The sequence below is a fragment of the Aristolochia californica genome, unplaced genomic scaffold (assembly GCF_029961685.1).
Source record: "Aristolochia californica isolate CCGP_79_NKW_82.1479 unplaced genomic scaffold, dmAriCali1.0.hap1 SCAF_15, whole genome shotgun sequence".
In the NCBI taxonomy this organism is placed as follows: domain Eukaryota; kingdom Viridiplantae; phylum Streptophyta; class Magnoliopsida; order Piperales; family Aristolochiaceae; genus Aristolochia; species Aristolochia californica.
This window is the reverse complement of record NW_027181826.1, coordinates 1914538-1940681: the sequence shown is the minus strand read 5'-3', so window position 1 is coordinate 1940681 and position 26144 is coordinate 1914538. Positions and strand designations below refer to the sequence as shown.

Genomic DNA, 26144 nt, shown 5'->3' with positions numbered 1-26144 from the left:
CAAACTCACAAAGATTTAGGGCATATTCATTTGTACAACAATTAAGTCTTATTTATGAAAATATGAATGAACCTTGAAAGAGGGCAAAGTTAGATAACTTGTTCATAGACCATGACCACCATATTTTTCACGAGCTGCAGCCTTCTTTGACCCATTTCTTTTCCCACGTATGGCCTCTTTCTTTTGAGATTGAGTCAAACAACATGAACCTAATGAGAACACAAATGAATAGGGATATTATCAAAAAAACTTGAATTATAAGATGTATAAAAAAATTAGATTTAAATATTTTTTAATTCAATTTTTTCAGTTTCTTCTTTTTTATAATACTTTAAAAAAATTATTTTTATATTATTCAGTTTTTATTATGAATCTAATTGTCAAAAATTAATTTAACATATAAGTGAACTATATTTTATGCACCTACAAGTAGAATATTAAATCAAATTGGGATAGTTTAGGATAAACTATTATTTATTTACATTTAATTTATGATACAAATACCTTGTGTATACTATAAAAGTTAGTTCGAATTCAAGGAATTCCGATAAGCCATTGGCAAAATACATCTTACATAGTAATTTTGTCGATAATAAGGATTACACTTTTTTTTCCCGTTTCCTCTTCTTTTAAGTACTTGCGAATGTAAATATTGTATCAAGACTTATATGCCTTTTGGCTTTTTTAAATGTCACTAGAGTAGTGATTTATTATGTGGATCTCACATTAATTGTTTAAACCATATTAAATGAGTTAGTCATTAATTTACATCATTTTTTTTTGTCGTATAATATGATTATATGGTTGCAAGTTCCATGATATTTTATGTATTTTTATCTATTAATTTATGTATTAAAAATAAAGAAAAAGAAGGTCGAACTCCAGTATACGAGTTCCAAAATTTAAAAAAAAAAATTATGTTATTTCCAATAATGTCATTTTTCCTTTTGTCACTAAAATTAATCTAAAAATCTAACTAAAAAATAAAAATAGAAAATTTAAAAGTAATTTAATTCAGATTAGTAATTAGATTAAAAACCATACACACTTAACTTAAAATAAACTTAATTCCATACACCCTTTAGAATAAAATCTAAGGAAGCCCTTCCTTCAAGCTTAGCCAAAGGAAAACCCTTTTTTATGTTTATTATCCAAAGGGAAACCAACAAATGGGGTTTGGGGCACATATAGAGAGGAGTGGCTCTTGAAGCCTTAGGGTATATACCCATTACTTAAATTTTTTAATTAAAAATGGACCACATCTTTGTCAAAAGAGTCTATTAAGGGTTGTCACTATTTCCTTTCAAGACTAAGAAAGGACATGAAATAGTTAATTTGGATTTTTCCAAGCTTAGATGATAACAGCTGCCACCCTTGGATGGAGATATATGAGGCTGCTAGCTAACATAATCTCTAAATCATAAATATATAATGTTTGTTTTCATTAGTTTACTAAGTCGACAAAAAAATATTTTTCACATGTTTTTGTTTATGAACTTGTGACACATTAGAGTCAATTTATTTTATTAATACATGATAATGACATATATTATTGAATATTTACAACATTGTATTAGTTCAATAGTCACCCAAACTGTCGATTTCTCTATCTGTCAACTCATCCAATTTTGAGCTTCTTTTGGGCAATAATTCTTGTTAATTTATAAAAATAAAAAAATTATAGTTCAATTAGAACTCGGTCGGTCGGTCTATCGATTTAAAGATTAGTCCAATTTTGATTTTTTTTTGGTAATATTTTCACCAAGATAATTTCTTGTATGATCTGATCATTCCTCCTAATATATTTCATTAAAAATAAATAAAAAGAACAAAAAAAAAAAATCAAACTCACAAAGATTTAGGGCATATTCATTGTACAACAATAAGTCTCATTTATGAAAATATGAATGAACCTTGAAAGAGGACAGAGTTTGATAACTTGTTCATAGACCATGACCACCATATTTTTCATGAGTTGCAGCCTTCTTTGACCCATTTCTTTTTTCTTTTTCCACTTTCTTCACGTACACGGAAGGTAAGTAGGGCCTCTTTCTTTTAAGATTTGAGTCAAACAACATGAACCCAAAGAGAAAACTAATCAATAGGGGTTTCAACGGATTCAGATATTATCAAAATACACGAAACTTGAATTATAAACATGGTGGATGCCTGAAAAAATTTCAGTTGTGTTTTCCCATCTGGTTGTGTAATTATTTTTAAAATTTAAATATTATTCGAACCCGAATCTTAATTTTTTTCTCTTCTAAGTGTTTCCTTATATTTTTTACATTCCAACATTTGTAAACTATGTTTTCGTATATAGCATCCAAATCCGTAAAAAAGAAGCAAGGTTTCACATGTAGATACCCATAAATCCAATAAATAATTATCAATGTCGATACCGATATTAAATAGATATTATTACCCTTTGAAATATTTCAGGATATAGTAAAGTATGATCATGGTATTCTGAAGAGCTTGCTAGAGCTAGAATCTAACTCAATCTCAAGGGATTATGGTGTTCAGACTCAGCTTGTTATTTCAGTACTATGATAGAGAAGAAAAAAACCTTCAGGCATATGATAGAAGAGGAGAAAAGAATTTCAAACTCACAGCAGCCAAATAATACAAAAGCAGAAACAAATTTGACTGTGTTTTCCGATTCAGCAGGTTGTCAATACTATTTACAAAAGGCAGAAGGTAGAACGGAAAAAACTTCTCACAAAGGGGAAAAGTTGGAATGCTTCTTACGATTCGGGCTTCTTTGTACTGATTTGAGCTTCATCAGCAGCAGCTAGTGGTACCCTATAATTCCTGGAGATCCACTTCCACATTGAGACACTATCGATTGTTCTACTCATGTACAACTGCCAGATAACAGAAGGAGAATAAATAACTCGGAAATCGGTATTGTTCCTATTATATTTCACATAAGCAGAAACTAACTGTGAGATAACCATGACTGTAGTGTTCCATAAGCAAAACTGACTTGTGTGATAACCATGACTTTAGTACTCCATAAGTAGCAATTGTATTTTGACTCATTAGGGTTAATTTAGTTTCTAAAATTTTTATACTTCATTTGTTGACCGAGACCATCAGTTTCTAACCACTAGTCACTTGGTCTCCAATGTTAAGGCACTTACTGCATGCTGTTTTGTCATGACTACTTTTGTGTACTACAATTTTTAAACCCTCATTTTTTATTTTTTATTTTTTATTTTGTGGAAAAAGTTTTTAAACCCTTGTTTGAAAACTTAACCTTGTATTATCTGTCTTAAACTGGTGATAAGGGGGAACCATCTAACAAGCTAATATACCAGGATATATATCATCACGCCTTTGTTCTATACAAGGACATTATCGTAATAAAGCTCTTCCTTGGCCAAGTTCAAAGGGGAATGAGACCATTTTTTTCAGTTTTGACCCATCTATTATGTTTAAGAACATATTTGTAGCATAGACAGTTGAAATTATTATTATCCTACCTCACTCCCCTCTCTCTGGAGTAAGTAACCACACTCTCTGTGGTTTCTCATCCTCCTCAAGTTATGAAGCCCGAAGAATTACACCAGCTTAAAAGTGGTACCTTAGTAGGCACTAGGACTAATTTTTTCTGCTTGAGAAGTTCAGAATTACTAGTTGGCTCTGTCATGAAAGGAAAATGTGTCCAGGATTCTGGTGTGTTCCTCAAAAATTCATGCTTGTTAGTACACATCTGCTCTCTGCCATGTTCTAATCTGCTTTCTGCTGTGTTTTTCTTTTATACACCTTTGGCTTCCTCAGTTTGCCTCAAGTCGTCTTTTTTACCCTTTCCTTGGACTTTGTTTGTTTTAACCCATGCAAGCCTCACAACAGTCTATTTAAGCAAAATTGAGTAGATCCAATTAAAATCTTTTTTCTCCTTTATTCTAGCCTGCAGAACCTACTATGGCGTTGACTGCACCTTCCTAGTTAGTCTTTATAGGGTCTTTTCAAACTATATTTGACTTGGGCTTTCACACTAATTAGGGATTTACTTTGTAGACCAACTCAATTGCAATGTCTTCCTGTTTCTTTTTTTATGAAAGATGATTTTATTAAGAGAGCCAGAGAAAAAAGGGGGAGTTATCCCCTAACAACAAGAAATTGCAAGGAAGCTCCCTGCTTAGCCAAACAATGGGCCACAGAATTTACTGATCTTGGGATGTGAGATAAAAAACAATCAAACAAGCTGACAATTTCCATAATTTCAGAAAAGGTGTCCCAATAACGCCATGAAAGCGCTAAGGAATGCTCATGCCAATAGATCACCACCTTAGAATCTCCCTCGATATGAAGTGTCCCAATGTCTTCCTGTTTCTAACTTCATGAAGTGATCATTTGTGTCTATATTGAGGGCATTATCTTTCCTTTTTTGCAATCTCACCTACTGTTCTCAAACCATGGAAAGTTTTATCAATCTTGAGAAGGCCTTTAATTGTGTCAATTGGCAACTTCTTGATGACATTCTTGAGCGAAGGGGAAGCGATGGCATTTCTGGATGAAGAGTTGCATTTCCTCGGCTTTACATGCTACATACTCCATCCTTATCAAATGCACTGCTCATGGTTATTTCAAGGGCAGCCAGGGGTATTTGTCAAGGGGAACCCCTTCTCCCCCCTCCTTTTCAACTTCATTGTTGAGTATCTCTCGTCTATGATTTACTCGGCAAAGGAAATTGGAAGGCTCTCACCAGTTGCTGGTCAACAGGAATTTGACATCCCACTTCTTCAATTCGCTGATGACACCCTTTGGACCAAATCAAACGAATAAAGGCTCTTCTTGGTCTTTTTGAAGTTACCTATGGGCAGAAAATCAGTAGGAGCAAGACCACATTTACACACAGAAGATCTCCATGCCAAGGCTGCCTATCTCGGTTGCCCCATATCCACTCTCCCCACCACTTATTTGGGATTCCCACTATTTGACTGCCGCTACACAAAAATCTTGGGTCTCCTATGATTGAGAGGATGAATCGTCATCTTGCCAACTGGCGTGAAAGGACATTCATAAGCCAAAGACCATTGGTAGTCAACCGAGAAGGTACCATCAACAGAAGGGCACCACATCTGCTTATCCTCCTGATCACTCTTAAAATAAGCTTACTCCAAGTCCTTAACTAGATCTCAAACCTCAATGGCTTCGGCATCATTGAATTCCCACCTAAAGTGGAAACTCCAATTAATGCTCCAAAGGGTACCATCAACGACCATGTGGGAAAAAGAGCATCTTAATTCCAGGCTAAACAATAGAACCGAGGATAAATGCTCAAAGTCCTCTCCACAACAACCATCCAAGGCAAGAAACATTGCTTGAAGCATCTTTGATTCCCCTCCCCAATCCTCTAAGGAACGAAGGTAAGGCAGGCTTTGAGCATAGTAGAGCCCAGCAATGGAAAGGGGCCCCTTGAGCAAAGAGAGACAAAGTTGCTAAAAGGTGCACGAAGCGCAAATTGGCAAGTTGAAAAGGTCGATGAAGAAACCCCCAAATGCGCCAACAAAATTTGTAGTGCAGTAGATGATTAATAGATTCCTTGACTCGGTCACACAGTAAACACAAGCTTCTCAGCAAATTGAACCCCTCTTGATGAGATTGTTCCCAGTCAGAACTTCTCTATGGAGAGCACTCCAAATAATAACTTGATTTTAGGCTGTGTGGAGAGAGACCAGGTCTCAAATGCAAAGCAATCAGCATGAGGCCTCAATGTTAACTTCTAATAGCAGGATGCAACCGAGAAGGTACCATCAACGGAAGGGCACCACATCAGCTTATCATCCCGATCACTCTTAAGCTTACTCCAAGTCCTTAACTAGATCGCAAACCTCAATTCCCACCTAAAGTGGGAACTCCAATTAATGCTCCAAAGGGTACCATCAACCACAATGTGGGAAAGAAGAGCATCTTAATTCCAGGCTAAACAATAGAACCGAGGATAAATAGCTTTAAGGGGAACATCCTTGATCCCAAGGTGAGACCAAAAGCAGATCTTTCTCCCATTTTTTGGTAAAGCGGATCCTTCTCCCATTGCCAGCAGAGAAACGAATATGTGTAGAAAAGTGAGTTTCAATATGATATATTCGGGGAAAGCCTACAGGCTCGGCCACTGGCCAGCCATCAATTTGCATATGGCTCACCCATCTTTCTAGCGACAAATGGGACCCAAGGAAGAGAAGAATGAACGTTCATCCCCCAACGCCATTTGATGAGAAGAGCCTTATTCAAGTCCCTAACTTTCAAATTCCTAACGTCATGTCCTACGTAGATCTGCAAACATCGTCCCACTTAACTAGGTGGTGTTGAAACCCGTTAGAAGACCTCTTCCATAAAATTCCTCATCAGCTTCCCAATACGGTTAGCCACACTAATGGGGGCAGTGCAGGAAAGAGATAGTATGCTGGTATATCCATGAAGTAAGACTGAATAAGAGTCAACCTTCCCACCTTTGACACAAATATACGTTTCCTTGTTAAGAAGCTGAGTATGAAATTTATCGAGGACTGGATTCCAGAAAGATTTGTCTAATTTTCCTATAAAAAGCGGTAAGCCCAAGTAAATGCTAAACAGAGAACCAACACAAGAACCTAGCTGAGGAGCCATAGAGTCAAGGGCAGATTTTATTTTTTTGAGAAAGGGTGCTAATATATTAAACCCAAAGAAGAGAAAACAGATTAGGAGAGGCGCCCTCTTACAACGAGGGATTGGACTACCCCTCTCTACAAGAGAGTCAACAAAACAATTTGCTGATCTAGGAATGTGCTACAAAGAACAAAGAGGATTACAATTGTCCTGAATTTTAAAAAAAAATATGACCATAAGCGCCATAGGGGATCTGTTAAGCACTTAGCCAATACTACCCAAAAGACTGGCTAGGAAGGTAGCGGAAAGCCAAGTACTTAACCCCAGGATCATAACAATGCTCCCACCGTTATAAGCCGACGTCCTCGGCGGCCCACTCTAGTGACACTGGCCCGACCCACTTTTTGAGACTACCAGTAATTTTAATCTGGCCTCTAGGTCGCCTCCTCAAGGTTGCCCCCTTAGGGATTTGAACTCGCAACAGCGGTATAGCTCTGATACCAAATGTTAAGCACCTAGCCAATACTACCCAAAAGACCAGCCTGGTAGGTAGCGGAAAGCCAAGTACTTAACCCTATGATCATAACAGGATCCTTCTTGCCTGAGCACCAGCTAATAACAACTAAGGAGTAGCCTTCCACTTAGAAGGGGCCCTAAAAGCAATCTTTGAAAATGTTTAACCCAAACCTCAAGGCATGAAGAATGTTATGGGCGTTACACCCAACCCAGGGTGTTATGGGACACCCTGGGGGGGGCCACTGGGTGTTATGTGACACCCTGGGGCCCTGGTGGTCCTGGGCTAAGGGTTGAGTACCTATGTCTTCCGCTCCTAATAGGCCGGTCTTTTGGGTAGTATTGGCTAGGTGCTTAACATTTGGTATCAGAGCCAACCCTTGGTCACGGGTTCGATTCCCTGCGGAGGCGCGCTTGCGGAAAGGAGCGACTACACGGAAAGGTGCGACCACACAGAAGGGGCGACAGCTATTAAGTCCTAGTGGGCCATCGTGGAAGAGTGGGCAATCGTGGATGAGTGGGCAGCCGTGAGTGGACCGCCGTGGGGGTCGGCCCGCGAAGGGGGGGTGTAATATTATGGGCGTTCCACCCAACTCAGGGTGTTATGGGACACCCTGGGGCCCTGGGCTAAGGGTTGAGTACTTATGTCTTCCGCTCCTAATAGGCCGGTCTTTTGGGTAGTATTGGCTAGGTGCTTAACAGAAGCTCAACAATGATGGAGTCAACCTCTCCAAGCAGCCTGCTTAGAAGGCACGGACAGCTCCAGAGCTGTCCTGAAGCACGCGGCCAAAACCAACAGGCCCCAGGTTCTCAAGGGAATAGCCATCAAAATTGAGCTTAATTGCACCTTCACCGGGGGGTGGACAATTCAATCATGAAGATAGGTTCAGGCAAACAGAGACAAACGACAAAAGCCTAATTACTTCTCACAGTGCTGCCTCAGTCAACAAAGCATAAAAGGTGAAAAGCCAGGTAAAGATAGGCGTCTGGGGCAGATTGATGAACATTAAAGCCATAGAGTGTCTTGAGCCAATTTATTTTTAGCCCAGAGAACCAATTTGAATATGTTAATCAAGACTTTGTACAAATAACATGCTCCAAAGAGCCCTCACAAAAAATGATTATATCATCTGCAAACTAGACAAATGGGGCGGTCCAACACACCATATGAAAAAAATGGTTGAAGCCAATCTAATTCCCTCGCCAGCTGAAAGAGACTTGTAAAACCCTCTACAGCAATACTAAACAATAGGGGTGAAATGCATTCGCCCAGACAATGGCCCCTTGTGCTCTTGAAGTAGCTGCAGGGGCTCCCATTGATTATATTTGAATTTAAAGCTGATGAGATACAACTCTGAATCAGATCTCTCCAATATCTTCATTTATTAGGAACAACTTAATAAGCACCCTCTTCTTCTAAAGGCTCAAAAAAGCACTAATCCTGAAGGGATTGTCAGAACAAGTACCACGGTTTGTTACACAGCAAATCTTATTAAACTAAATTTTGGTGGCAGCCCCAAGGCCAGCCCGGGACACCTGATGGTTGCAGGGGAGTTTTCCTTAATTCAGCTAGTGAGGCACTCCTCGCTTACACTGGGCCCTTGTAATAGAAGACTCCAACAAAGCAGAAACCCAATCTGTTTTTACTGGTTTAAAAGCTTTCAGACAACACTTTACATATGACAAGCTTCTTCTTGAAGGCAACTCAGTATTAGTTATTGGATGATGTGAGGCTCCAAGTGCACTTATAAGGCAATTCATTTCTATCCTAGAGCACATCCTATATTGTTGTCATTGTATTCAGATAACCTAATCTCATGTATTAAGATCTACCAATGGCTTGGCCAATAAGCTCGCTAAAGAGGACTCCCTGTTCCAACATCTTGTTGTGAAATGGTTGCTTCTTCTTAGCTATTGCAATCTCTTCATGTTTCAATAAAATTTTCCAACATCCACGAAAAATATCAGTAGCAAGGTTTGCTGGGTTTCTTTTCAATAAGACCCGGAAGTAAAGATACTCAACAACTAACTACATTGCAAAAGACAAGCATAAGTTGTTTCAGGTGCATCTCACAAATAGTATTTTTTGTTAATGCATTTCAAAACATGTATTCTCAAGATCAGATACTTGGCCCACATAATAAAAAATAAGAATAATGTGAATTTGCTAATCAGTCATAAAATTTTTGAAACAATCAACAGAGAAATTTGGTTGCCAATCAAAAAGTGAAGACATGACACAAAAAATTCATGGGAACTCCTCTATCATTTTCTTTCCAGATATCAGCAAAGCGGTAAAAGTTTTAAGAGCACATTTCATCTAAAATAAGAAAGCTGAATGCTGATAAAATTATTTTTGATGGTGAAACATTTTATTAATAAGAAATTCAAAATTTTACAGTTACATGCAAATAATTACATATTAAATATTGAAAACAAATAATAGCATACTTACATGCAAAATTCTGACAAAGGATTGACAAGCTCAAACCCTTTAGTGAGAAAAGAACCTAACTTTGAAGCCTCAGTCTATGGAAAAACACCAAGAAATGATATTCAGGAGCCCAGTAGATAAATCCAACAACCGGACCACCTTTAATATACTGCCAATGGACAAAACATTCACAATTAGTAAGAAAGAAGAAAAAGAAAAGGGGAAATCACTAGAATAAATACATAAAACTCATACTTTCCCATCAAGAATTACAAGTTCTCCATCAACCCAACGAGGATTTCGGAATCCTGGTTCAGCAAGCCTGCCTTGCCCTTTATATCGAGCAACCTAAGAATTATCAGTTGAAAATTTAGTAGTCCTTTCCTGTTTAGAAAGAATTATGGCAACAAAAAAAAAATTGTTGTTCAATATAAATACCACTCCCAATTCTTCAGGGATTATCCCTTTATGAGGCAACTGGTTTCTCTTGCCAACCTTTGCTCTGAATGCTACCTGTCAAATCAATTAAAATATATGAAATCTCAGTTAGTAAACATAAAGAAAGATAATAGTCAATTAGCAAATGATAGCAACAAGGAAGACCCTTTTTAGCCAGGTATTGTACTTTTTACTCTTCTTAATAGCATTTACACCTTTTACTCAAAAAAAAAAAGAGATAGCAACAAGGGACACTATAAAAACAATTGTTATTCTCTTACCAATTTCTGTAGGGAAAAATATACCTAACACGCACGATTTTAAACCTTGGTAAAATAGCCCTACGTTGATCCAGGATTAAACACTTTCGGATGCACTTGGACCCAACTTTAACTAGCCTTAAAGTCCACTTTCATTTTCCTTATGAAGTATATTATGACCTTTTTGAAGAAGAACAAGAAGAAGAAGAAAAAATACATTATCAACTCAAGCTATCTTTCTCAGACAAGTTTTTCCCCCTATCTGTAGACCATCTTCCTATCAAGCTTCAATTACAATCTCAAGAAAATTTATTGCCACATCCCTAAAATGGTTATTTTGTTCCACTTCTTAGACCACTTATATTGGGTATCTCTTACCACATATGTCTCGCACAAAAAATCTCCTAAACCCATGTCACGCCTTTTCTTCCAGCTCTCTTATCCAATCGGACCAGTCCTCTATCACACTTAAGTTTCCCAGGTGCTATGAAATGGGGGGCACTTCCTTTGCCTACCATCGCAATGAAACACCATCTACCTATGCAATTGCCCTTTTCACTTAAGCCTCTACCAGCTAGCTCCCTTATTTGAGGTGAGAGATTAAGGCAAGGGAGAATCCATAGCATGGGTGTCACACCATCAGGAAGAAAGAGAGTTTCCTCTCTGACTATGTTGTGTGCAACGTATCCTGCAACTAACTCATTTAAAGACGGAATGTCTAAATTCCTGATTGGATGGTTGGATAACCTAATTCATAACTCATTATTTAGTTATCTCCTCTGATCAGCAATCATGCTTAGATGAAGAGGTCAAACAGGAAACTGGGGAAACAGGTAAACTGACATTGACTTGGACCTAGATAAGTGGACTGGGCTTTATAACATAAAAAATATACAGGCTGGCCAAGATCAAGATTCCAAAGTCCAAATTTATTTTGAAAATAGACAAGTGTAACCCCAAAAGAAAAACACTGAACACATCTGCTGCAAAATCACCAGCTTCCAGAGCTAATGCAATAGGTCTGGAGGAGAAGGATAATCAGAACATCCTCAAAAAAGATAAAATAAATTAATAGAACAAGTTATAAAGCTTATAGACAGATTATTGTAAAAAAGAAGAAGCATATAGCCGTCCTTTTTTAAGATAGTATTGGATAGAGTAACACCAAATCAAACAATAGACAGCATGAAGTAAGACAGAGCAAGCCAGCTTTATTCCTCAAGTATTGTGTTGTAGAGCTTTCTTTGAAAAAGTGGAGAAAGTGAAACTCATGCAAATAGAACTCAGATAGCCGTGTTTACCTGACCAGCTGGTACATAGGGATCTCCAGTCAATTTTAAAGCCTCAACATACTCATAAAATTCTAAATTTGGAGACTTGTGGCTCCCCCCTTCATCTGGCCACTGACCAAATTTGCGCCTCAGGTGAATGATTTCTGAAGTGTAAACCCCATGTGCACCCATATACACTCCTGTCAGAGTTCATCATTTAGTTAAAAAAGAAGTCACTTCAAGTATTTAAGAAGAGGAAAGAAAACTATTCAAAGGATGGATTCCATGGGTAAAACATACACAAATAAATATCACAAGTTGCGTGCAGGTAAAATAAGCAAATAAAAATAATCTTGAAGCAAATCAACAAATTCTGCATTTTAAAATCACCATTGAGAGGATCAGAAGTTGCTGGGATCTCAATGCGATTAAAAATTGTTGATCCAGATAGAGGTTGCTGGTTCTGAGCCTGACTAAGTGTAAGATTTATTAATTCTCCTACATCTTTAAGGACCTGCAGATGTTTCATCGATACAGTCAACAGGAAAGAATCTAGTCAGACAGGTGAGTTTGAAAAGGATAACCCTCATTTTCAGCATTAATATTCACAATAGAGTAATAAAGAATTATGATATGGCAAACAACCTTCATAGGGATCTTCTCCTTGCTGACAAGAACCTTGGCAAGATCAGACATAACAAGGTCCATACTGCGCTGACTTTGAAGAGCGGCAGTTTTTTCCACTGCACCCTCCAATTTCTTGCCAGCTCCTTCTGTCTGATCTTCATCTTTAAGTATAGAAAATGAAAAAGATGAGCAGCCCCGCTTCTCAAGCCTGGCTTGTACACGTGACAAAGCTTTAGGATTCATATCACTTGACAGTTTTTGGACAAGGCCGCCAATTACAACTTTAACAGCCATTTGACTTTGTGAGTCACGAGAGTCAATAATTTCTCTCATGTCATCTATTTCAATCTCATCCTTCTCATTTTCAACAATAATTTGAGGATCGTCTATGCTCCCTAAATCTATATCTTCATCATCATCATTGTCATTTTCTTCCTCTTCTTCCACTTGATCTTCTTCTTCTTCCTCCTCCAAATCCTGCTCCAAAGCCTTAAAAATTAAATCCTTGTCAATTTTCTCCGGACCAATCACCGTCAACACCTTGACCTTGACACCTGGAATCATATCTCTTAGGATACTCTGAATGCCAGCTAGTCCCTCTGCCACATCAGGATCTTCATCCCATTTGTCACTATCTTCTGTATCATCAGTACTTGGGACAGATGAATCATTTATCCCTCCCATTGAATCTGGCAATGGGTTTACAGTAATAACATCTGATGGCTTCCGCTTAGCAAGGAAACCTATAGGATTTCCTCTGTTCCGCTTTAGGTATACTGCCTGAAAAATAAAGTACATTATCTGAACCATGTAGTAGGCAAGGGTATTAAAAAGTAGCCTATGTTGTTTCTATCAACTGAGAAATGTAGAACTAGTATCGTTTCAAGTAATTTATTTTATTTTATTTTGAAAAAGGATGTATATATTAACAAAAAAACAAAGAATTACAGAGGGAAGGGGAGCAATTCCCTAACAACAAGAGATTGTAAGGAAGCTCCTGACTTGGCAAGCACATCTGCCACCGAGTTAGCAGATCTCAGAATGTGAGACCAAATACAAGAATCGTTTCAAGTAATTTATGCAACAATAAAATCATAAAACTTTATCTTTTTTCTTTCCAGAAGCCATAAGTAAAGAAAAGTAAGCAGTTGAACTACATGTCAGTTGCGAGATATACCTGCTGCCTGTATTCTCCTTCATGATTCAAAGTAAAATATACCTCAAACAGTGGAACACCAGGTGTAGCTGTGGCCAGCTGCCTGCATAAATACATGCAAACAAGTCAAAATAGTACACTAATATATCGACTGCTCACAGATTTTTATGCTTTTATAAGTTCTTTCCCAGGTCCTCCAACATGCCTGGTCTCTCCCCCCCCCCCAAAGTCAACCACCAAAATAATAAAAATAAAAAAATAAAACAAAAATAAAAATCTGGCACCATAGAAAATGGGGGAAATTTCTACTGCATTTATCTAACAATATGAAAACAAACAGAAGTATTATCCTTGGTACCGGGAACTGTAACTCCGTGCTACATATCTTCCATGTTCAGCACTTATATGAATAATTCGACCATAAGGATCTTTAGCATCTTCCGATACACCTGCCCACCATCCTACCTGCAGGCAGACAACTGTATCAACCAATGCGAAAAAATAGATGCTGAAAATCATACTCAAAGACTTAAGAGTTCTCCAGTTATGACATTGAAGCAACATTACAACTGGGAAAAAAGGAGCACCATATTTTTTTTTTGTTGGTAGTGAGCACATGAATCTTCAAAAAATATAAAGCTGAAGTAACTCACCAGTCCTGCACCAGCATGATCCCGTATAAAAGCCGCATCTTCATAATGCTCTTCCTTCAATGCTCTCTGCAATGCATTGAAACGTTCTGATAGGGACCAACAATTGAAAGCTTACTCAAGGAAGAGAAAGAACATTTTTAAGAGTTTAGGAACTTAGTAGAAGAATTTATATGAGTTATAAACTTAGGAATTTAGTATAAGAATTTATCTCAGTAACATTTTTTGTTTTTACTTTTATTTTCAAATGGATTATTTGTTGAGTCATGATTAGTTAAGCCTTGTTTAGATTAGCTTAATGAACCCATGAGAGTTTCTTTACATATTCTAACTTAGAATCATAGTTTTAGTTATCCAAGACATTTTAACATAGGTTATTGAATTTTAAAGGTAGGTAATAGAGGGCCACCAGAGTCTTATCTCAAAGAAATTTACAAATGAAATTTGCAACAATTTGCCTTTTGGGGATTGGGTACAAAGCTGTTTGAAAGTAAATTCCAAAATCAGGTCTAATGTCTCATCTTTCACTGTTTCCTGAATAATCCTCCTTAACTCTCTAACTCTCCTCAGAGGCAGCTTTGACTCTCCCTCCACTTCGTATTGTTTCATCATTTTCTTCAATAAAATTTCACATCCACAAGTTATAAAAAAATCGTCTCTATTTAATTTTTTTTTTCTGCCCAAAATTCAGCAGAAAAAAATAATCTGAAATTTCCATGGCACATCACTCTAGTGCAGAAATGTAGCACAACAAAGCAAAATACAGAGAGGGAGAAAGAGGTCCGAAGGAATGCCCTAAACGAGGCTCTAATACATTTTATGTCCCCTTTTATGTCAGAATAAAGTAGTACGAAACCAATATTAACCCAATGTGTAATAGGTATTGAATTTCAGGATGGCCCACACACTGCTCCACATTGACAACCACATATCATAATTTTGGACACCCAATACTGGTAAAGTGAACCTTGCTAGCTTTATATTTTACTTAATACTTTAAAAATCTTACTTCAAGATAAGAAATTGCTTGCCCAACAGTATCATTTCTTGCTGCAGCAGCCATTGCAACTTTGATTTTAGCTGCATCCTCATAATCCTCTCGATGAACAGCATCCCCCAACTGTGACTGTTAACAGAAAGGTGATGAGAGTTTCTCTTTAGAATGAAATTTAAAAAGAAACCACATTTAAAAATGTTAACTATGCAAAATTCACTGTGGGATAATACTTGATGAAGTACAAATCATGAGAATTATACATCAATTTACAACACAAAATTGTTTCATGGTAGATGCCACCAATTGAATTTCAAGAGTGTGTAAAAGCAAGTCCATATAACCCTAATGGCACTTGTTTTTCTTCATTTGCCTGAAATTTAGGGCTTTTTAGGTGAACCACCATATGACACATTGAACATAGACATTACAAACCCAGTTGTACAGAAATTCTGTTTTTTCTTGGGCTGAAACTTATTGGGTATTATTTTCTCTGTCCTCTTTTCTCCCTCCCCCTTTCCAACCCCCTTGTTTCTTTGTCTTTCAGATTATATTGTCCTCCATCTGCATCAGAAAGTAAACTAAAGTACAGGTTCATAAAAGTTAATAATCTTTTGACTATTTCATCAAGTGCCAAGTGCTTGTCAACTTGAGCATGTCTGGGTTACTGATCAACCATTCAAGTCAACCCCTCACTAAACATTTAACGAGAATGCCATTATCTCTTTCATAAAATGTAGTATAACAGTGCTGCACATGCGGTTTTTACAACTTTAGTATGACATTGATCCATGGTGCAATCCCATATCCCATTTAATTTATACCTCATAATAGGTGGAGTTTTCTTAACTAATCTTCTATGCAAGCATCTAGCATTCACAGGCCCCACACTACATATTGGCTTCTCATACTGAAGATTGTAGATAGGGGGAAAGAAAAAACAAAAGAAGGAATAAGTGAAAGATAAGGACAAGGAAAAATGACAGCAACAATTAAAAAGTCACTAGCATAAATCATGATAAAAATAACATAAGGAAGAGAGGCATATGGGCCTGGTCTCATTAGCAGGCCCTGGTGCTGCAATTATATGGGATCCCTTTCAAGATAATCAGTTACATTTGTGGAACTGCCAAACAGCAGTCCATATTCAAAGGTAATGACAACCATTTTTCTCAAAGGAAAAGGTTGTAAAATGTCTTTTCCACAATTGAATGTCACTAACAGTACTAACCGTCTCTCTTATGTTGACTATTGATCCAGGACTGTATAAATGGCAGTACAAAGGGATTTATGTGTATATGTTAGATAAACATGGGATGTGTATGCTTGGGAAAAAGCCTCCGGTCATGAAAGAATGGACTCCTCCTGATCCTGGTTTCCTAAAGTTAAATTTTGATGGTTCGTCTCTTGGCAACCCTGGTATTTCTGGTTTCGGAGGAGTTATTTCAAACCATTCCGGTAATCAGCTCTTCACTTATGTCGGCCCCCTTGATATATCAGACTCTACGTCTACTGAATTGCATGGTCTCCTCTCCGGTCTTCATATCTTCAGAGATAAATGTAGGGGGCCTCTCCATGTTGAAGGGGACTTCAAAGAGGTGATAGGTTGGTGTGAGAACGCGTCTTCTCCTCCGTGGAGGCACTGGGATACTTTTAAAGAAATTTTAGATATTACCTCAATTGTTCCTTGTATTTGGTCTCACATTCCGAGATCCGCTAATTCGGCGGCTGATGTGATTGCCAGACAAGGAGCTACCCTACAATCACTGGTTGTAAGGGACGTGCTCCCATAAATTTTGTAATTTTCTTCCGTTTTATTAATACATCTTAAAAAAAAAAAAAAACATGGGATGTGTATGCTCTAAAAAAAAAAACATAAGATGTGTATGCTCTAAAAAAAAAAAACAAATAAACAATAATCTATTAAAGTTTTCTTCAATAATAGAGGCACTGACGCTACCTCTAACCTGGAATGTAAAGGGTGCCATTAGTTCCACAAGTGTCTGCTCAAGTAGGATAGTCCATATGAAGCAGCTAGGCTTCGGAAATTCCAATAATAATTCTGAAACCAAAGCTTTTGGGAGCAAACCATGGCCACAGCCTATTACGAAAAACAATTTTTGCTTTTTAAGCATTAAAATCTGTGCTATGCTGTGCTATGGTTGGCAGATGTAAAGCGTGAGTGCAGCAAATGAGAAAGCAAAAAGTGAAACTAGGTCTAAAGCGGTTTACAGCGTATCATATAGTTGATATACAAAGCACAAATGCCACAATCATTTTCTTGCCAACAGGATGACCTTAAGCATAAGTGAACATAAAGAAGTAAATACAAGGTCACCATTAGCAAAACACTCCCATATTAAGAAAGTTCACATTACTGTGATTTCAGGTGAAAATTATGTGTATACACAGTTGCTAGCCTCTCTATCATCTTCCCAGTATGTTTCCTGTCTTCCAAGGTCCAGGAGACCTTCAATGCAGATCCTTTTTTTTTTTATTTGGAGAAAGCGGAGCCTGGTTTAGACAGCTTCAACTTGCTACCCATAAAAGCTCACAACATCAAGATATATGGAGAGCAGAATGATGAACTTGTATGGTGCTACCTATTATGAGACAAGTGAGAAGAAACATCTCTCTGCTATTGTTCCTTTATTCTTGGAGCAGTTCTGCCCTCCTTCTTAAATATAAACCCTCTTTCCAACTTCAGTCCAACGTTTCCATGTACGATACTACAATTCACCTCAAATGCTCAGTAAATAAAAAATATCACTGTACTGAAAGTTTCCTCATCTGATATCATCCCAAATTGTTTTCAAAGTATCCTTCTTGACTTCTAAAGTTTAAAATATTTAAATAATCATATAACATCATGAGGTAGTGCAGAAGACCTTAAACATCAACAACATTCAAGCTTAAACCTTGTTAGGTCTTCGATTCCAGAGTGTCCCAAAAGAAGGGCTTAGGCTGTATCCACCTGATACAAACAAGAAACCTAACAAAACAAGATTGTTCTGCTTCATTTGAAGCAGGTGTATGATCTAATTTCTTGCAATCACAGTTACACTTCTTTAAATCTTCCCAAAAGTTCCAGAACTCTCACTTGCTGAATTTTCTCCGTAACAGTCCTTCAGCCAGACAAAATTCTTCACATTTACCAAATTATATTGCCTAAGTTTCTCAACTACAGCTCAAGGTTCTCACACTGTTCAAACAGAAACTCTGAAGATGATGACTAAATCTTGCTTCTCTATCAGTTGGTTTGAACTGACATCAGCTTCACCCACTTCTTCTCTTATAATTATTTACTAAACTTGCTGAACTCCAAAGTCAACTTTTCCAGTGTTTAGATAGCCTCACCTAACAAAGCTACAGTATTTCCTAAGTATGCTCTATGTGCGATGCATTATGGGAATCGGCTTTAAACTTCGCCTACAAAATCCAGTTTCTGTTTTTGAAGTACCAGATCATGCACTCATTGTCAAAGTGGCCCACTGACCAGCAGAAAGAGAATATTCTCACATAAGCACTGTCAATATGTTAGACAGTCACTTCTCCCTCATATCTCCCTAACCTTCTGTACTACCATCCATTTTCAAATGCTCAAAAGCATCAAAATTCATGACGTTAGTGCAATATTTTCTGTCGCTTGAACAATATCGCCCCAAAAATTAACAGCAGATATGTATCCATTGAAAACAAAAACTATCCAATATTTGGAAAAAAACAAATGCATAACAGTTATCCAAAAGTACCTTTAGAAGAGTCACAAGCCGCTCTTGCTCCTCAACTTCCTCGAAATGCTGCCTCCATCTCTCCCAATCCCAATCCCCAGCCTTCTCCCCCCTAGCGGTACCAACCTCACCGAGGTTCCCGCTCTTCAGTGAATCTCTATTTGTATTGACGTAATTATTCCACCATTTGACAGCGTTCTTGGCGGCACTAAGAATCGAATCCCATCCAGGACGCTCCTCCTGCGGAGAAGGAGAATCCGACCGCTTTTGGCATCGACAGAGGATGCTATCAATTGAGTATTCCTTGAATGGCCGGTAGCCGAAACTAGGATTCGTGTTTCTGAGAGTGGATTTGCGATAATTTGTCTCCGCGCAGGAAGTAGAAGAAGAGATACGAAGTGCTGACGAAATTGAAGAAGCCATGAGAGGGTGTAGGAGCAGAGGAGAAGAAGACGTGAGGGTTATACGTGAAGTCAGGTGTGCACAGCAGATTTGGAAAGCAGATAAGAGGCTCCTCGCGACTAGCAACGTCAGCTCCTAGGGTGGACATGATTACATGGGAACTCGACCGGACTCGATCCGACTCGATCCAACTCGACCCGCGTTAGCTCAAGGTGGACATGGTTACATAGGAACTCGACCGGACTCGATCTGACTTGATCCAACTTGACCCGCTCACCTCGACCTAACTCATGAATTGACTGGGGAACTCGACCCGACTTGGCCTCACCTAATCCAACTTGACCTGAGATTTATGTTAGGGACGGATTTTCCAACTCGGACATGCTAAAACTCAACTTGTTGGGCGAGAAGAGAGCAAAGATGAATTCTAACTCTTAGGCTAGAGAGAAAAAGAAACCAAATGAGAGAAATAAGAGAAAAAAAAAAAAAGGTGTATGGACGAATTTGAGCAAACAAGAAAAAGTTAATGTTTGTTGTATTTTATAATTGTGGAAAAGTGTTTATAATGATTACAATACCCTTAAGGTAATATACTTTTAAAAAAGTGAGAAGACATACATCAGCTTGTATAATTATAATTATATGTTATTTATAAAAATTCTTTTTATTTACTAGTCATGTCACATCTACGCACATGGGTGCCTTTTAACCTCAAATGACAATAAGAATTTAAAATAAAAATGATTATTCATTAATTATTGATATTGACAAGGATATTATGAGCTATAGTTCATTTGAAAAATTAATGATTATTAGAGAGGGAGAGCCTTGTAAAACAATTTAAGTGCTAATCACCAAGCTAATTGTGTGCAAGCAAATATAAACCAAAGGTAGCAGCAATATGTAAGATTGGCCACCTTTTGTGTTTGTAAACCCAACATTAAGGCAGAGACTCCAGCTGTTATGAAAAAAAGAAAAAAACACAATCTATTCATTAATTTTTAGTTCTGATCCATCAAACAATACTTCCCTTCTGGACAGAGGTGTATTTGGTGACAATTATTGGCACTTGCAACTGCATGGACTAAACACAGTTGTTTATTAGCAGAAAGGAATATTTCTTACATCTCAGGAAGCTGTCTTCTGCAAACAAGGATCCACAACAACTTGAGGCTTGAAATCTGGCTTCAGATATTCAGAGAGCAGTTCTGCATATAATTCATATCGTGCAGTCATACGGAATCCCCATTTATCTTTGAGCTGCCTGCAGAGATTGAGATCCATGTCTGATATAATTAACCCGTCTCTGTATCGAGAGAGTGACGGTGAGGAGGAGGCATCAGGAGCAGAAAAATAGCTCGACCCGTAAAAGTGCCCGAAATCTGTGTGTTGAGGCTTTCCATCGCCTGAAGTAAATGGATTGGGGAAGCTCTCAGTGCCCACACGATTGATGGATCCCACAAAATAGCTGTTGGCAATTGCAGCATTACGAGCCTGTGTTTGTCCCATCAAGTAACAAATATTTTTCGGTGAGAAACTAAACAACCATTTCCACAGCCATAATGCAGAAGTGAAACAAAAACAACAAGTCTGCATAGTTGAGTGTCTATGCATATGTGAAGGTGAAGGGGCATAAGAAGCATAGAGTACCTCAATAGGCCACATTGGCTCACTAAGCTCTCCAACAGTAGCAGAAGGGTTGAAGACTATTTCAGCACCATTTAACCCAAAAGCCAACCAATTCAATGGGTGATGCCTCCCATAACAAATATTTACAGCAATTTTTCCATAAGCAGTTTCGAACACAGGATGTCCAGTGTTTCCCTCCATATAGTATGTGCTCTCGTTGAAGTCCCCTACTCTAGGAATGTGATTCTGGTAGGAGAATTCATTTTATCCACTGGTCATAACTGCTGTGCAGAGAAACAAAACAAGGAAACAAAATAATTTACTTACAACCATATACCTTACGATGCTTGCCAATTATATTACCATGATTTCCAATAATAATTGCAGTGTTCCAAATAGTTTCTCCATGATTCAGATCCCTTTCAAGGATTGGGCTCACAATAACCATGTTATATTTGCGCGCAAGATTCTGAAGAAATTGGGTTGTCTCACCATCTATGGGCTCTGCAAATTCACACCAACTCTTCTCACGAGTACAGAAAGCAAACGGCATCGTCCAGGCCTCCTATATGCACATTTAAGTCGTTATAAATCAAGATGAATTAATCAGCCAAAAAGGAAATGCATTTCTAAATCCATATAGTGCCACCTGTAAGCACAAAATGTTGACACCAGAAGCACCTGCAGCATCAATCATGGGTTTTACTTTCTGCATGATGGCTCTTTTCTGGTCCAGAAAGGGTGCCGTAGTGGGAAGATCAATTGAGTTTTGGATGAGACCAACCCGAACTACTCGAAGCTCCCTCAGTGATTCTTTACTGGCCTCAAAGCAGAAGGCCTGTTAAGATTTACAGATAAAAATCAGGTAAATCCCATGGCTATTGTCATGTATACAGCTCACCAATGTGTTCAGCGGCATGTACAGAAATAATAATAATAATAATAAATCCTAGGAATGGAATCAAGTATAGATTTTTTTTTTTTTTTTTGAATGCTGTATCCTGTGTAGATTTCATTAAAACAGAATAGTAAAACAAACAAACTACAGAACAAAAGTAAGCTTAGCCGATGAAGGTAACTTGTTTCTACTGGTTCTTTTGGTATGTTGATTACATTGGATACTTTAGACACACCACATACCCCTGGCATTAAGCCAAATGCTCAGTCCATGCTTGGACCATTGGATAAACGAGACAGCCCAGCAGGCTACCACAGGACGAGGTTCTTCAGATATTGCATCTCTGGAAAAGGTTTCTCCTATCCAAAGCCAGCATATTTATTCATGTGCTTTTAACCTACCAGATTATTCCATTAACAACATATTTTAGTTTAATATTCTCCGCCATGTAGCCTGGATAGCGAGCAGCCTTATCACTTTGTATCTCTCAGTCACTTCACAGATACTGGTTTCAGTCAATAGTCTGTTTTGAATCATAAGGGGTCAACAATTTACCGAAATAGAAGGTAAAATAATGCCTAGAAGAGAGAAATGGAACCAACAAACATAATAGAGAGCTCCCCATCTTGGTGATACATCCCATTTGGTCTTCTATATTTGCTGTTTCCCTCCTCTCATGAATAAACTGATAAACCTCTGAGACAGAACAGAGAATCAAAGCTTTACAGGAGTTAACTTAAAATAAAATATTATAATATTAATTTTTTTTCTTTAGTAATACCTCTCTCTTGATATGAAAAGAGGAAGTGTGTCTACCCGAACCATATCAATGTCTTAAAACACATAGGTCAATTCTCCATCGGAAGAAGATCAGCGTGAGCCAAATGCAACCATCCTTTGTTTTTTTTTGAGTTCCATATTTAAACTACACCCATCGCTTTCGCTCAATGGAATACCTCACAAGTCATAACACACCCAACCTTGGAAAAAAAGAAAAGTTGACACACAATTGAACTCTCTATTTGTCGTCCAGCAAAATATGATACAGCAAGAGTAACAGGTCATAAATCTCATATGTCATATCTGATTGTTGAGCAAAATAAGTGCAAGTGGAAGACTTTTAAGAGGAGTTGGAAGCATACTTGCAAATCAAAATCATGCTGGGAAGATAGGGCAGTTGCTGGCTGTGGTAACGGAATGGAACTAAGAGATTTCGCACAGTTCAGCCCCAGAAGCAAGCGGCTTACTTCCTGCAGAACTAACGTTATAAGCAACAGAAAATTTTATAATGAAAAGCCTACAGAAACCTTAAAAATTGACATTTAACAGCAGCTACTCAAGCTTTTCAATCAAGTGATGATTTTGGCACAACCTCGCGTACAACCATCAGCATTTTGTCATTGTAAATTCTCCAAAAAGTATAACAAAGTATACATATTCCCTCTTACAGGTTGCAAAGCTTAAAGACAATATGTTTAGAACAAATAAAAAATTAGATAAAACAATTTCAGAACAGGACTATTTAGTCTTTCCACAGGCAATCAAAGAACTATGTCTTGAATCATTATGCTTCTCGTTCACACTGAATTACAGTTCACTAGAAGCGATTAGCTTCTTTAAACACTCAAAACTATTCTTCAAACTTATTCAAACGAAAACTTTATTCATACTTCATATATATCCGAAATCAACAAATCCCTCTACCAGGAGGTCCAGGACACGCTGAACCAGAAGTTCAGAAACCAGAACAACAAGGCCGGCCTGTCACTTTAAAAAATACCAAAACATAGAGATTCCACCACGGCAGCAAGTAAATTACCTGAAAAGTCTCCGGCTTAAGAGAAGCACCGAGTAACCGATACAACGACTCAAATCCCTGAATCGATCCATCTCTTGCATTTCCACCTTCCTCCTCCACAGCCCCGTTCTCGTTTCGATCGCCCGCCATCAGAGGAACTAATTAGCTTAGAAAAAGAATAAATTTCTTGTAGTCGTATATTAGTATATAGACATTTTGAAGCGGAATCTTCTGCGAGAGTCCTCGAGGGAGTGATTATCAGAGTCAGAGAGATATCGAGGTATCCATCAGACTGAGACAGTTGTCTACGCATCCTCGGTCATCTGCGCTGTCCCCGGCCTTGGTTCGCCGAACGAGCCGAACCGAAAGGGTAGTACTCGGTTCCGGACCGAAACACCGAGTTGGTCCATTGCAGAGTTCCGACACGAAAGAAGGCGGCGGAGAAGAGGAGGTGGCACGTTTAACGACTTCATTGAAAGATAGCTGAGGAATCCCGCTCTTTCGACAGGGGGCCCAAGATTTTATCCCTTGGCGACTTCGCTCCCGCTCCAGTTCAACAGTTCCCAAGCTACTTTACGAAAAAAGCTTCAGACAGAAAAGAAGAACGTAAAATAATCAATTCAGTTTTTCAATCCAGTTGTAAGCTTCAATAGGTAGCTTTATAAGCCCGAATATCACCAAATTTGTTTCCCATAGTCCGAAGTAGCTTTCAAAAATCCCAATAGTTCTCCAATGCCTCGTAATACAGAACCCTCGACGTCTCAAAGGAGCGACTCTCCTTCGGCGAGGGTTAGGACGAGGAGAGACCCTTTCTTGGTGGTTTGCAGGTGCTTTAGGTTGTTGACTGGTGCAACTGCAGTTCTTTGTGGTGTTGTTAATGCTATGGCTGCGGTTAGATCTTTCAAGAACGGATCTGACGTAAATGACTGCCGCCCGCTACGTTTTAGAATATTTTATTTTAGTCTTTTATCTCTTCTGTCTTTCTATATAGGCTAATTTTGAGGTCCGGATTTGTTAGATATTTGGTGGAATCTTCCGATGCTATGCGGTGGTGATTGCGTTATTCTTGGCAGCTGCAGAGACGGAGTGGGCGATCATACTGAAATTTTGGAGTGTGAGTTTTTTTTTTTTTTTTGTTTTAGTCCATGATTCAAAGTGTTTCTTATTTGATGTCATTGTTAGAACGGGATCTGCAGATACAAATTGCGAATAATTCGATGTAACATGAGCGCCTCTCCATTTGTTACATTTCGATTTTGTCACTAGTTGCTTTTCCTCTGCCGAAGTTAATACCAGTTTTAGTACCTTGTGTGTATATTTGAGATACGATCATGGTTAGTTTTTGTCCTGCTTTATGTTATCATTCCTAGTTGTGTCTTCTCCTGATCATGTCACTTTTAAGTTTCTGTTTTTGATCTTTTAGTGAGGTGTGTTGATTAATTATTAATCATGTAGGTGTTGGAATATTGGGTTGCAAGGGGGATGCTGCAGATATTGTATGTGCCTTCTCTCATATGGTCCCTGACACTGGAAGTACTCTTTTTAAGTTTTTATCGACAGTAATGCCAGATTAAGTCTCCAGAAAGAGATATATCCCAAAAAACCCACACTGAATTAACCTGAAATCAGGTTTTAGTTTTGAACTTTAACCATCTTAACTTTAATCTTAATTCCTAGTATGCAAAGGCACCACTCAGTTGGGTAAGATAATGACCTAGCTTATTATATTATACACAGCCATTGAACTTTTGGAAAAGCATGAACTGAGTTTCCCACCTAACAAGGATATTTCATGGTTTACATAGTTTTCAGATTTGAATTGATAATGGAGAGCCTAATTGTTTTTGTTCAGTGTAGCTGTGATGACAAGAGCTTTCCCTGATTTTAAAGGAGAATCTAGAGGTATCACTTTCCTGCAGGAGTTGGCGAGCTACTTGCTTCTTGCTTGTGGTCTGATTTATGTTATTTCTGTAAGATCAACATGTCTTCAAAAGCTTCTAGGGTGTAGTTACATTGAATGGTAACTATTTGTGAGTAGACTTGAATTAAATGAAAGACAAATTTTCAGGGAGTGTTGTGCATGGGTTGCCTCAAGCGTGCCAGGATGCAAAAAGAAATAACAAGAGAACAAGCAGCCAAGGATTTGGAGGTAACCAATATTATTTCTTCAAGGTCTAGTTTTCTCATCTTTCCCTTTTTCATATTTGAATTGTTTTGAGTTACAAAATAACTGCAGGAATTGGAGCGCCGAAGACAGGAACTTGAGGCATTGTTAATAGCAGAGCAAGCTTAAGAGTCTCTTTTGTGCTTAGCAAGTGAATTGGCTAGGCAGATGGAAAAGGAGTTTCTGTAAATAGACCCAAAGTATTTCATGTACTTGCCATTGACCGCTTGAGTTATCATGTTTTACAAAATTAGGTGCTGACCAGTATGTGCATACCCTTCTTGTAAATAATCAAATTCAAAACTCTCAAAGCTACATTTGGTAGCACCAAGAATTAAAGAAAAGTATTGGAGTACACACCACATTATATTCATTGTTTGGAAGCTGTGGCAGTAACAGGAGAAAAGAGGAAATCGCCTCCCCATGTTTCACTTTCAAAGCTAACAACTATTTAATTTCGAAAACTTTAGAATTCTAGAAATAGGACAATACAGAAAGAGAGACTCTCTTGACTTGATTTCTTCTCTTATCAGTCGCATACCAGTTGCCACAACTCATAATTGCAGCCTGTACAGGTATCTT

At 38.1% G+C, this 26144-nt stretch overlaps 3 protein-coding genes across 3 annotated transcripts; 1 reads left to right on the top strand and 2 right to left on the bottom strand.

The window, feature by feature from the left end:
- Positions 1–2495: 2495 nt before the first annotated feature.
- On the bottom strand, positions 2496–19175 carry LOC137952006 (protein EXECUTER 1, chloroplastic-like). The gene is made up of 12 exons (XM_068799048.1): positions 18693–19175; positions 14956–15072; positions 13950–14015; positions 13655–13761; positions 13318–13399; positions 12159–12920; positions 11904–12027; positions 11544–11713; positions 9983–10057; positions 9800–9892; positions 9566–9713; positions 2496–2867 (listed from the first exon to the last, which is right to left on the bottom strand). Exons 1-11 carry the CDS (start codon positions 19092–19094, stop codon positions 9621–9623), a joined length of 2091 nt encoding a protein of 696 aa, XP_068655149.1. The 5' UTR covers positions 19095–19175; the 3' UTR covers positions 2496–2867; positions 9566–9620.
- An 859-nt stretch (positions 19176–20034) lies between these two features.
- LOC137951907 (beta-ureidopropionase) lies at positions 20035–23696 on the bottom strand. The gene is made up of 6 exons (XM_068798887.1): positions 23420–23696; positions 22743–22850; positions 21352–21540; positions 21040–21267; positions 20724–20948; positions 20035–20567 (listed from the first exon to the last, which is right to left on the bottom strand). The coding sequence occupies exons 1-6, from the start codon at positions 23546–23548 to the stop codon at positions 20202–20204; spliced, it is 1245 nt and encodes a 414-aa protein (XP_068654988.1). The 5' UTR covers positions 23549–23696; the 3' UTR covers positions 20035–20201.
- Positions 23697–23792: 96 nt separating this feature from the next.
- Positions 23793–25947, top strand: LOC137952284 (uncharacterized). Its single transcript, XM_068799403.1, has 6 exons — positions 23793–24316; positions 24417–24512; positions 24854–24894; positions 25251–25368; positions 25467–25547; positions 25635–25947. The coding sequence occupies exons 1-6, from the start codon at positions 24131–24133 to the stop codon at positions 25689–25691; spliced, it is 579 nt and encodes a 192-aa protein (XP_068655504.1). The 5' UTR covers positions 23793–24130; the 3' UTR covers positions 25692–25947.
- Positions 25948–26144: the final 197 nt, after the last annotated feature.

Bases quoted from the DNA above. Each gene is read 5' to 3' on its own strand.
- LOC137952006 (XM_068799048.1), bottom strand. From the start codon at position 19,094: ATGGCTTCTTCAATTTCGTCAGCACTTCGTATCTCTTCTTCTACTTCC. The intron at 15,073-18,692 runs GTACTTTTGGAT...TTCTGTTAACAG, and splicing joins GGCTTGTGACTCTTCTAAAG to TCACAGTTGGGGGATGCTGT. The intron at 12,921-13,317 runs GTATATCTCGCA...TTTATTTTTCAG, and splicing joins AAGGAGAATACAGGCAGCAG to GCAGTATACCTAAAGCGGAA.
- LOC137951907 (XM_068798887.1), bottom strand. From the start codon at position 23,548: ATGGCGGGCGATCGAAACGAGAACGGGGCTGTGGAGGAGGAAGGTGGA. The intron at 22,851-23,419 runs GTAATTTACTTG...TTAGTTCTGCAG, and splicing joins TTAAGCCGGAGACTTTTCAG to GAAGTAAGCCGCTTGCTTCT. The intron at 21,541-22,742 runs GTATGCTTCCAA...AAATCTTAACAG, and splicing joins AGCATGATTTTGATTTGCAA to GCCTTCTGCTTTGAGGCCAG.
- LOC137952284 (XM_068799403.1), top strand. From the start codon at position 24,131: ATGCCTCGTAATACAGAACCCTCGACGTCTCAAAGGAGCGACTCTCCT. The intron at 24,895-25,250 runs GTATGTGCCTTC...GTTTTTGTTCAG, and splicing joins AGGGGGATGCTGCAGATATT to TGTAGCTGTGATGACAAGAG. The intron at 25,369-25,466 runs GTAAGATCAACA...ACAAATTTTCAG, and splicing joins GTCTGATTTATGTTATTTCT to GGAGTGTTGTGCATGGGTTG.